The sequence below is a fragment of the Orcinus orca genome, chromosome 1 (assembly GCF_937001465.1).
Source record: "Orcinus orca chromosome 1, mOrcOrc1.1, whole genome shotgun sequence".
Lineage (NCBI taxonomy): Eukaryota > Metazoa > Chordata > Mammalia > Artiodactyla > Delphinidae > Orcinus > Orcinus orca.
The window spans coordinates 32,894,373-32,907,057 of record NC_064559.1 but is presented as its reverse complement, the minus strand read 5'-3'; the positions used below and the strand labels follow the sequence as shown (position 1 = coordinate 32,907,057).

General features: G+C 38.1%; 1 protein-coding gene across 6 annotated transcripts in view; it reads right to left on the bottom strand.

Moving 5' to 3' along the window:
* Positions 1–9,492: 9,492 nt before the first annotated feature.
* Positions 9,493–12,685, bottom strand: part of LOC125964873 (uncharacterized) — a 53,134-nt gene continuing 49,941 nt past the window's right edge. For 4 of the 6 annotated variants that reach the window (XM_049711582.1, XM_049711584.1, XM_049711580.1 and 1 more), the window contains 2 exons: positions 11,619–11,669; positions 9,493–10,823 (listed from right to left, as the gene is read on the bottom strand). In XM_049711582.1, the coding sequence (XP_049567539.1) occupies positions 10,445–10,823; positions 11,619–11,669 (430 nt within the window). In that variant the 3' untranslated portion in view covers positions 9,493–10,444. Of the gene's footprint in view, positions 10,824–11,149; positions 11,670–12,685 lie in introns of those variants that run through there. The other 2 variants (XR_007478183.1, XM_049711591.1) reach the window with 1 other exon arrangement.

The window sequence follows — 12,685 nt, the reverse complement described above, 5'->3', positions numbered from 1 at the left end:
CTGAGCATTGCCTTTTTGGGAGTATTTTAGAAAACAAAAGCAAGTACAAACATCAATAAACAAGATGGGGAAGGGCCTAGACATATTTTCACAGGATTTTTAGGAAAAAAAATTAGATGTTTTCCTGAAGAAAAGTAGACTTCAGTTGTGTGATAATGGACTACAAAGATGTGAAGTGCAAACATGGGTATTTGAAACTCAAATATTTTTCTCTGTAGTTCCATCAGGTCAAGCTAAGACCAATGGGTGACATGCTTCAGGAAGGCAACTATAAGGAAGTACTTTGTAGAAATTATAGCTGTTCGTATGCTGGATGACTTAACTCACCAAGTAGAGCATTCAAGATACGAGGAGTGCTCAAACAGAGGCCAGATTACCAGTACTTTTATAGCATGAATTCTTACATTGGATGAGGTGATAAAACAGATGACATCAACTTCTAAAATCGAGATCATATTTCCCTTTGAGTCCTAACACTATGATAATATAATCTCAGTTATGGTATAAAGCAGGTAACTGATTTGAGAAGGGTACTGAGTTTGAGGACATATTCATTCCACAAATACTTTACTAACGGACTAGGCTAAGGGCCTGGGATCCCATGAAACAAAATGCCAGCAGAAGTGGATCTCTTTAATGAAACAAAGTATGTGGAAGACAAATCATTAAATGATTACTTACAGTAAAGCATGCAATGTATCCTGAAATAGGATATATAAATGACTATATGTCCAGGGCTTGCCCCAAGAGCAAGTCTTCTCTAAGTGGATTATTTTCTTTTCTCTTTCTTTACCTTGTCTTCCCCACTTATACCTCTACTCTCTGCTTCAGTGAAAGATATTTCTCCTTTCCACTTCTAGCTGAAAAAAAAACAAGTCTCAGGTGTCAATTTACTATGTAACTGTGGGTCCCTCTCTGTATTACAAAACAAGACCCAGGGGCCAGTGAGTCCTGATATCATGACCTCCGAAAGGGTCACAAGGGATCTCTGAAAATTTCAATAGTTTTAGAGTCTTTTCTACATCTTTTCCAATGATTCAGGTATGGAGGTTTCTATATCTTGGGCCTAGAATTCCTTCTGAGTGGCGAGTCGATGTGCTTTTAGTGCTTATATCCTATAAGTTCTTTTAATTAGTGTCTTATAGCCTCCCAAAGTGTTTATATATATATGACTGGCCACCATTTAAAATGAAAAAAATAATTTACATTGCTGCTTATCCTCATCGAGTTGCCCATTTAAGAAGCAGAACTACACTATCAGACCTTCCACTTTTGTAATACCTTAGCCATAGTATTTTAACATATATAGTAGTTCTCAATATTTACAGTGTATTGGAAGCACCATATTAGTCAGGATACTCCAGAGAAATAGAACCAATAGGAGATATATAATAAATATAATGTAATATATGTAATTACTTTAACATATGTAATTGATATTAAACATATTAAATATTAAATATATTGTATATTAAATATAAGCTGGAAACTAGGAAATCCAGGGCTGTAGTTTTCAGAACTGACGTAAGCCACAGTCAGAGGGCAGGGGATCAGATCAAACACTCAGGCAGAGAGAGCAAATTCTCCTTTCCTCTGACTTTTTATTCTTTTGGGGCCCTCAAGAGATTGGATGAGGCCCACCTACACTGGGGAGGGAAATCTGCTTTACTCCATCTACCAATTCAAATGCTAATCTCATCTGGGAACACCCTCACAGACCCACCCAGAAATAATGTTTAGCAAAATATCTGTGTATCTCAGGATATAGTTGAGTTGACAGTTAAAATTAACCATTACATTCTGCAAACCTTAAAATATACCAATGCCTCAGTCCAACCCCCAGAAATTTATATTTAATTGGTATAAATTACAGGCTGGGCTTTAAGATTATCAAAAGCTCCCCAGGAGATTTTAATGAATCACCAAAAGTTAAGAACCATTAACATCATAGAACATTTCTTTCCTGATGAGAAATCAAAATGCTTCTCACTTTTAGTGTTGATGCCCTGGGAGAGATATTATCTACCTCTGTAAGGTGCCTTCAGAGTATCCCACTGTACCCCATGTAGTCAGTATTTTCAAACAGGCCACTGCAAACATGTGCCTCCAAGTCTGGTAAAAGTCAATCCAAATATTTTTCCCCAATATGGTAGTAGACGGGTAGAACTTCTTTTATGATCACCACGTTGTATGGTAGGCATAATTATTCCCATGTAGAGGGTAAACTGAGATTCAGAGAAAAATAGGGGTGCATATTGCCAAAAAGCTAGCGAATGTAAAAAATTAGGAAAAGGTCAAGTTTTCTGATCCGATTTAAATAAGTAGTAGGTATCATTATTTTATTTATTCCACAGATACTACTGTCAGGGGTGAGTAGAAAAAAAGCAAATGAATAAAAATGTAGTCAGCCTATGAACGGGAAGATTAGCTAGCATCCTTCACACAAAAGACCTGATATGTATTCGACCACTAGAGAGGTTTAGTCAGCTGTATTTACAGTCCCATAAATGGAAAGAAGCATCATGACAAAAGGAAATTCTATGAATCCAGGAAAAAACACATCAAATTAAATAAATAATTCACAGGCAGAGCAAAGATTACAGAGTTGGTTCTGATAACAATGTATCTAAAATAAGTGGTGATGTGTTTCTCCAACCACACAGGCTGCCAGTCCAGGTGCAAAGGAAAATAAATAAAACTATTATAGATCTAGTATAAGTTAAACAGACAATAAAAACCAACAGTGGAGATGAATTTTAAGTTGGTGATTCTTTGAACAATCCTCAAAAGATTTCATTTGCTCTGTTAACACAATGTCAAGTCCATTTTAGAAATAAAAGAACATTTTTCTGCTTGCTAGAGTTTTAGACATGAATCGTCAAACTGTATTAAATCAAGATGCTTCTAGAATCATAGAGCTAAAGATCATCAAGGATTATTAAATAACTATAGTCACGCCCTCCTTTTACAGGTGAGAAAACCAAGGTGGTAAATGACTGTGTGATGGGCTTAAAGTCCACATGATTCCCATCAGTGGCCAAAACAAGATTAGAATGCAGGTCTCCCATTTCCTCTTCACTTAATTATTCATCATTCTTTAGTCATTTTGAGCACAACTAGTGCACTGCTGTTTGAAACCTGACCTTTCCAATGGCAGTCAAAATGCCATACTTTAATAGTGCTTCCATTGTCTTTGACCAGAATATTAAATAACTGGCAATCATGTTCTGAGCTTCTTTCCAGATGAATTATATGTTAAGCTCTATTTCAGTATTGATTTGTAATATACTTTAAAGCATGTTGATCTTCCTCTGGTCTCTTCTTACAGTTCTGAGCTACACGAATGCTAGAGTTCCTAAAATTTGTGATTTTCTGAATGGCCATCTCTACTATGTCCACCAACCCAACAATAGTCAGTGCTTGTTGCTAGACAGAAAAAAAAAAGTTAATAAATTTACAAGTGAAATCCTGTGTTCATTTTTTTTTAATGAAAAACAGAAACCTATTTGATTTAGAATCTAAACCCTAGAAGCATACATAGGGCTTAAAGAAATGTATGATTCTTCTATGGAATATTGGAGAATTCTTGTTTAATCAATGGAAGCACATCGTTAGTTTACTCAGGTCCCTAAAAAGGTGGAGGACCTCACGTAAAAGAAACAAGTGACTATCTTAGTTAATGTAAATAGAAATGCATTTCCAGCTTATTTATGGTTGTTCATTTCTATACCATACAGTGGTCTGTTTCTCAGGACATCAGTATAAAAGGCAAATTGATAGGTGAGAAGGATAAGTGGTATAATAAAAAAGTTAAAAGCATGGGCTACATGACATGGACAAGTTACTCAGCCTTTCTAATCTTCTATATGCACATCTATAAAACAGGGAATAAAACATATTACAAAGAGATATGCTTCTCCTCCCACCATGCTTTGGCCTTCACATGTTTGGGAGGCATAGGAGATCCAGTGCCTTTCCCCTCCATCCTATTCTTGGAAGAGGAATTGTTAATGTTATTGGTCAGTAACCAGAACACTTATGGAGCAATGGGTAGAATTATTACATTTGAAAGTGACAAACGTGTCACAAGGTTCTGTCCCAGTAGCTCAGCTTATGATTCACAGAATAAGGCATGTTAGCTTAAGCTTGTCCCATGACCTAGTCATCTGTGATTTGGGGGCAAGAGAAAGAGAGAAGGAAAGCCTCAATTAGAATTCCAAAATGAAGTAACAGCGGCTAGCTCACTAGTAATAAATAATACTTTGGTCTTTTCTGATTATTGTTTCTTGTGTATGGATCCCTTGGCAGGGAACTTAACCACCCACTTCAGAGGTCTGTTATGAAGTCCAATATGGTATAAAAAAGTGCACAGTGCAGTGCCTCATATGCAATAAGCTGTCAAAGAATATTATCTAGATGACCTTGGATTTGCACTTAAATGTTTGTTATTAAATCAGTTTGCATGGGACTAGTATCCAGAGCCTCAGGATAAAGTAGATTCATGTGAGTTAATAAATGAAAAGCTCTCTGAAATTCTAGATGGCAGATCATGCTAACTCAGGTAAGTGGAAGCTGGTGGCTGGGCGTTCCCTCAGGACACGTGTTTTGATGGAATGAGGACTCAGGGTGTAGAAACCAGCTTGGCAGTGGATGGTAAACCATTGCCAAGCACGTGCTGCCTCCTGTTAAACAGAAGGCTCTCATGAAAATTGCTTTCTGAATCATTAGCTGTCGGCAACCCTCATCTCTCCTCCTGCAGCTGTTCTTTCTGATTTTGCCTGCAAACTTTTTATATTGGGCAGGCTCCCAAGCCAAACAAGTTGCCCCTCTGCAGGTTTTGTTCCTGGGGGCGAGAAGTGAACCTCACAGATAAGTCAAAGTAAGGATGCACCATGGACTAATACACACTGAAGGAACGGACTCCTTTAAGCTAAGGTGATGAATGCCTTTGAAAGTAATTTTCATGCGGCTTCCTATGAGAATGTCAGCCAGGCTCCAGAAGTTATATGCTGCAATTTTAAAATTATCTGCCTCTGTAGACTTCTAAAGCTTCTATCAGCTAAGAAGTATCTTTTTAAAAAAAAAAATTTTTATACAATTTTAAAGACTACTTTCCATGTATTACAAAATATTGGCTATATTCCCCCTGTTGTATAATACATCCTGGAGCCTACTTTACACCCAATAGTTTGTACTTCCCACTCCCCAATTCCAACTCTTAAATTGCCTTTCCCCCCTCCCCCACTGGCAATTACTAGTTTGTTCTCTATATCTGTGAGTCTGCTTCTTTTATGTTATATTCACTAGTTTATTTCTTAGAGTCCACATATAAGCGATATCATACAGTATTTATCTTTCTCTGTCTGACTTGTTTCTCTTAGAATAATGCCCTCCAACTCCATCCATGTTGCTGCAAATGGCAAAATTAATTTCATTCTTTTTTATGGCTGAGTAGTATTTATATATATATGTATGTAAATATATATATATATAAATTTAAATTATATATATATATATATATATATATATATATATATATAATCTTCTTTATCCATTGATCTGTTGATGGACACTCAGGTTGTTTCCACGTCTTGGCAATCGTAAATAACGCCGCTATGATGCTACGAACATTGGGGTGCATGTATCTTTTTGAATTATAGTTTTGTCTGGATATATGCCCAGGAGTGGGATTACTGGATCATATGGTAATTCTATTTTTAACTTTTGAGGGACCTCCGGTACTGTTTTCCACAGTGGCTGTACCAATTTATTGCATTCCCACAAGAGGAATATGTGGGAAATCTCTGTACCTTGTGCTCAATTTTACTGTGAACCTAAAACTTAGTTAATTAATTAATTCCCAGCAGCATCAGCAAATAAGACCATGCATTTTTTTAAAAATCTTTTTTTAAGGCATAGTAAATATTTGCTGAATAAAATGAGAAACTCTATCTCGATTGGGTGGATTAAATCAGCAGAAACTAAGCTTCACCTGTGATTTTAGCAGCTGAACTGGTTGAGAAATTCAAAGCAGAACAGGCACAAGTCCTCTCTGAACAAGGTAAGGTACAAGAAAAGGAAGGATGGATGTTGTAGGCAAATCATAACACTCTATCATGGCTAAATATAATATCAGGAATTAAATAACTTGAAATCATATAAAAATTTCCTTTACTCGTATGCCCCCTCCCGCATAAAGTGGAAGCTGAGCACAAATGTAAATCAAGCAGGCAGAGGCTCCCACTATCTTATATATGAAATCAAAATTTTAAAGTGTTTTCTTCAGAATCCCTTTTGCCTGGGTGCAGAAGAAAAAGTAGCTGGTCCAAACGTAAAATGAAAAATAGTAAAAGAAAGTTTTTCTACATTTTTGAATTTAAAATCTGAAATACATTTCTTTAACACTCTTCTTATTTATACCCATGTAACTTAAAAACCAAAATTAAAATTAAATTGTATTAGAGAAGAGGAGCAAAAATTTCCAGCCAATCCAAAGGTTAAGTGGTGCCTGATACACTGTTTGAATAAAGTTACGAATCCATATCCAGACTCAGCTAGAAAATTAAAGCGTGCTGTGATCACTTGGTACAAAGAGGGGTCATGGCAATTGATTTTATTTATACACACTTTCATACATAGTTATCAAATTTGTCCTATGCCACTTTCCATGCTTATTTAATCCTCATTTAATCTCTACCAAATGAATACTGTGAAACATGTTTAATCATTATTCCCATTTCCAAGATGTGGAAACTGAGGCAGGAAGTATGGTACATCAAAATTCAGAAATTTTGTCACTCCAAATATCTCCAGGTCTAGCTCTTTAACCTGTATAATAGTCTTTTTCTCTTTTCCTTGCCGTGTGAACCTTTCATCTTCTCCCACTGTCAAATTCAAGTGTTAACTCTAACCTCTCTTGACCTCCGCTATCCACTGAAGGATGCCTTCTGGCTTCCTAGAAAAGCTTCACCATTCTTAGCAGAGTACTTGAGATCTAGCAGGGGCTTTGTTAAGTGAATGAGTTAATAAACATATAAGAGAGCACTAAAATTAAAATTGCCATTTAAGGGATGGAGAAACAGGCTCTGAAAGAGCCTTCCTTCATGTAAGGGGTCAAGCTGGAATTCAGATTCTGAAGCCCAAGTGATCATCCTCAGAATAATCTAAATTATCTTCATTGGGATAGAATATGCTCAGTCTGTATCCCTCACTGGACTCTAAGGAACAAGAAGGCAGAACTAGGTACCTAATGCACTTCACTTTGGGTAAATTTTTCATTTATGGAAAAATACTTGTGTAAAGATAGACTAAAGCCTTAAGCTTTCCCTGCTGGATTCCCTGCTCAACTGTGAGTACTCCTGTGATGAAAACTCGCCTAACGCACTGAATGACCTTGACCAAGCAGCTTTCCTTTACAGCCTCCATTTTCTTTTCTGTAAAATACTGTTGACAGGACATGTTCCACCTGCCTCGTAGAAATGCGTTTATAAAGCACTTTGGAAAGCATGAAGCTTTCTTCAAAAGCAAGCAAGTATTTTAAATGTCATTATTATAGGACTCCTTAAAAGGAGCCTTTTTATGGTGGAAAGAAACCTTAGCTTATCAATTGTGCAACTCAACCACAGAAAATTTAAGGCAGAACATGCATGACACAATAATAATTCCAAATAAATCCTTCTAATAGTTAAGTAAAGAGAAGTCAAAATTCTTCTCTGGACTATTTTGATTTCATACAAAGGGCATCCCTTTAGAAGTTATGGAAGTTCAGATACAGAGCCTCAAACTCTAGATTGCAATGCGACATTTGTTTCTGAATTTCTGCTGCCAGTCTTGCTAACAGTTCACTTGCAATGTAATATATTACTGCATTTCATTTCTAGGCAAGAACATTATTTACTCACAAGAGAAATACTTTCCTGAGGAAAGACTGTCTTTGGAAACTTTCAAGGACATTTGAGAAATGCTTCAGCCCAAGCCACAAAATTATGAGCATGATTTTGTGCCTCTCTGCTCCCAGGGCACCATTTTCAAAAATCTTTCATTTAAGTTTATTGAAAGCATCCATCTTCCCTTTCCAGAAAAAATAGCAATTAACACAACTTCATTGATTTCCAGTTTTCCTAGGTGTCATTTCATAATGCATATACTGTAAGCAGTTCACATCATCATTTTCATCGCTTTCAACATTCTCCATGTTGTCTCCCTACCTGAATTGTGACTTTTTGTGTGGAAAGTTTTATTTATCACTTGCATCTTACTTTGAATAAATCTGAAATCAACATTCAGTATTATTTAATTATTTTTATTTTCTTCAGTATGTTTCTAACTTAGCAAACTATCGGTAAAAGTGCCATGTAACAACAATATGTAATATTTACATAGAGCCCATGTAGTGAACATAGTCCTAAACTCTTACCAAATCCTCACCAGATCCTATAAAGTAGGTACTATTAACCTTGTCATTTGATAGATGAGAAAACTGATGCATAAACTGGTTAAGTAACCTGTCTGAGGTCAGATAGCTAGTGATTACTTTCCCCATCACCGCCATTGTTTAGTTAATGCGTCCTTCCCATCTCAGTTCAAATGGCACCGACACAAAAAAGCCTTTCTTTGACCTCCTGAAAATACTGGGTCTCGTTGCTTTTACAGCATCATATGTTTATTATTCATTTCACATATTTGTGTGATTATCTAATTATATTTGAACGTATTTTTCCTAAGGGTAACTCTAGTCCAGCTGTGCTTTCCAAATTATGAAATCCGGGACTACGTGGGCTATGTCTGTTTTGCTTATTACTGTAGTTTCAGTATTTGGTGCATGGTAAGTATTCAGGAAATGTGCTGGATGGATGAATACAGGACTTTGTAAGAACAAATAAATAAATGACTGGATCAATAAATTTGGTTGATCATAACATAAACAACAGTGCCATGTTAAAATTTTTCTCTGGGTCTATACACAAACTCTTCTCAGACAGGGTTCCTGTTTGCTGTCTACACCGCCAGTTGGAAGAGAAAAAAGCCAATCAAGGTCTGACTGTCATTATGTGTACAGGCTGAAGCTGACGCATTAGGTTGGGAGACAGGGTGATTTAGGAATAATTTTACTTCTGGCTGAACTATATATAGAACCAAATCTTACGTAATAAAAAAAAATCTACTTTTAATATGTTTGTGTGAAGAATGAAATAGCATCAAGCCCATTAATTGTGATATTTAATTATATTGTCCCATTTCCATGAATTTGGATGCCTTTAGGTCAGGCTAACCCAAGCATTTACACCACCATGATAAATAGTGAAATATCAATGGACACATAGAAAGAAAATTTCCCAACTTTAGCAGAGAACACATTAGCATGAACTTGTAAATTCAAGTTCATTGGTGCGCAGAGAACCAAGTGACTTTTGTTAAAGTAGGAAACTTTATGACTATGTGAAGAGATGAACATTGAGAAAGTGCTCCCTATTTTAAAACCAGGACATTAGAAATATTTTAATGAATTTATTTTTTACATATCTGCCATCTAGGTGACAGTAAAACTCAATATTTATACATCAGATTTTTAAAACACTGTGCATATATACTGTATACTACTACAGAATGTAAGTTGCCCCCAAATCTCCAAGATACAATATGGGATCAAACAAACAAACAGAATGACAAGAAAAACCAACTGTAATATTTTGACACCTCTTAATTATTAAATAATTATGTTTAGAGAAATAAAAGTTTAAAAATTGTGCTCTGAAGAGTATTTAAAATATGAATGAACCTTCAAGATGGCAGAGGAGTGAGACGTGGAGATCACCTTCCTCCCCACAAATACATCAGAAATACATCTACAAGCGGAACAACTACAGAACACCTACTGAACGCTGGCAGAAGACCTCAGACTTCGCAAAAGGCAAGAAACTCCCCACGTACTTGGGTAGGGCAAAAGAAAAAACAGAGACAAAAGAATACGGATGGGACCTGCACCTCTGGGAGGGAGCTGTGAAGGAGGAAAAGTTTCCACACACTATGAAGCCCCTTCACTGGTAGAGACAGGGAGCATTGGGGGAGGTGGGGGGAGCTTTGGAGACACGGAGGAGAGCACAGCAACAGGGGTGTGAAGGGCAAAGCAGAGAGCATCCCGCACAGATCGGTGCCGACCAGCACTCACCAGCCTCAGAGGTTTCTCTGCTCACCTGCCAGGGCAGGTGGGGGCTGGGAGCTGAGGCTCGGGCTTCAGAGGTGAGGTCCCAGGGAGAGGACTGGGGTTGGCTGCGTGAACACAGCCTGAAGGGGGCTAGTGTGCCACAGCTAGCTGGGAGGGAGTCCAGGAAAATGTCTGGATCTGCCTAAGAGGTAAGACACCACTGTTTCGGGGTGCGCAAGGAGCGGGGATTAATAAAGCACTGCCGAAACGAGCCCCAGAGACAGGTGCGAGCCGCGGCTATCAGCGCGGACCCCAGAGACAGGCATAAGATGCTAAGGCTGCTGCTGCAGCCACCAAGAATCCTGTGTGAAAGCACAAGCCACTGTCCACACTTCCCCTCCTGGGAGCCTTTGCAGCCCACCATTGCCAGGGTCCCGAATTCCAGGGACAACTTCCGCGGGAGAACGCACGGCACGCCTCAGGCTGGTGCAACATCACGCTGGCCTCTGCTGCGGCAGGCTCGCCCCGCACTCCATACCCCACCCTCCCCCCGGCCTGAGTGAGCCAGAGCCCCCGAAGCAGCTGCTCCTTTAACCCTGTATTGCCTGGGTGAAGAAAACACACCCTCAGGTGACCTACACGCAGAGGTGGGGCCAAATCCAAAGCTGAGCGCCAGGAGCTGTGCAAACAAAGAAGAAAAAGGGAAATCTATCCCAGCAGTGGAATACCTGAATAGACAATGAATCATCCAAAATTGAGGCGGTGGACTTTCTGTGATTTTGTCTGTATAGCTTTGCTTATACCATTTGTCCTATGGTTCTGTCTGTACGTCTTTTGTTTTTTTGCTTTTTAGTATAGTTTATAGTGCTTGTTATCATTGGTGGATTTCTTTTTTGGTTTGGTTGCTCTATTCTTTCTTTCTTTCTTTTTTGAAATTACTTTTTAATTTTTAATAAAATTTTTAATATTTTAAATAAAATTTTTAATATTTTTTATTTTAATAACTTTATTTTATTTATTTTTTACTTTCTTTCTTTCTTTTTTTCTCCCTTTTGTTCTGAGCCGTGTGGCTGACAGGGTCTTGGTGCTCTGAAGGGTGTCAGGCCTGTGCCTCTGAGGCAGGAGAGCCAAGTTCAGGACATTGGTCCACGAGAGACCCTCCCCCCCGGCACCACATAATATCAAAAGGCGAAAGCTCTCCCAGAGATCTCCATCTAAATGCTAACACCCAGCTCCACTCAACGACCAGCAAGCTACAGTGCTGGAAACCCTATGCCAAACAACTAGCAAGAGAGGAACATAAACCCACCCATTAGCACACAGGCTGCCTAAAATCATAATAAGGTCACAGACACCCCAAAACACACCACAGGATGCGGTCCTGCCCACCTGAAAGACAAGATGCAGCCTCATCCACCAGAACACAGGCACCACTCCCATCCACCAGGAAGCCTACACAACCCACTGAACCTACCTTAGCCATGGGGGCAGACACCAAAAACAGCAGGAACTACGAACCTGCAGCCTGCAAAAAGGAGACCCCAAACACAGTAAGTTAAGCAAAATGAGAATACAGAGAAATACACAGCAGATGAAGGAACAAGGAAAAAACCCACCAGACCAAACGAATGAGGAGGAAATAGGCAGTCCACCTGAAAAAGAACTCAGAGTAATCATAGTAAAGATGAGCCAAAAGCTTGGAAATAGAATGGAGAAAATACAATAAACGTTTAACAAGGACCTAGAAGAACTAAAGAGCAAACAAACAATGATGAAGAACACAATAAATGAAATTAAAAATTCTCTGTAAGGAATCAATAGCAGAATAACTGAGGCAGAAGAACAGAAAAGTGACCTGGAAGATAAAATAGTAGAAATAACTACTGCAGAGCAGAATAAAGAAAAAAGAATAAAAAGAATTGAGGACAGTCTCAGAGACCTCTGGGACAACATTAAACACACCAACATTCGAATTATAGGGGTCGCAGAAGAAGAAGAGAAGAAGAAAGGGACTGAGAAAATATTTGAGGAGAATACAGTTGAAAACTTCCCTTATATGGGAAAGGAAATAGGCAATCAAGTCCAGGAAGCGCAGACAGTGCCATACAGGAAATATCCAAGGAGAAACATGCCAAGACACATATTAATCAAACTATCAAAAATTAAATACAAAGAAAAAATATTAAAAGCAGCAAGGGAAAACAACAAATAACATACAAGGGAATCCCCATAAGGTTAACAACTGACCTTTCAGCAGAAACTCTGCAAGCCAGAAGGGAGTGGCAAGACATATTTAAAATGATGAAAGGGAAAAACCTACAACCAAGATAATTCTACCCAGCAAAGATCTCATTCAGATTTGACAGAGTAATTAAAACCTTTACAGACATGCTAAACCTATGAGAATTCAGCACCACAAAAACAGCTTTACTACAAATGCTAAAGGAAATTCTCTAGATAGGAAACACAAGAGAAGGAAAAAACCTCCAATAACAAACCCAAAAGAATTAAGAAAATGGGAATAGGAACATACATATCAAT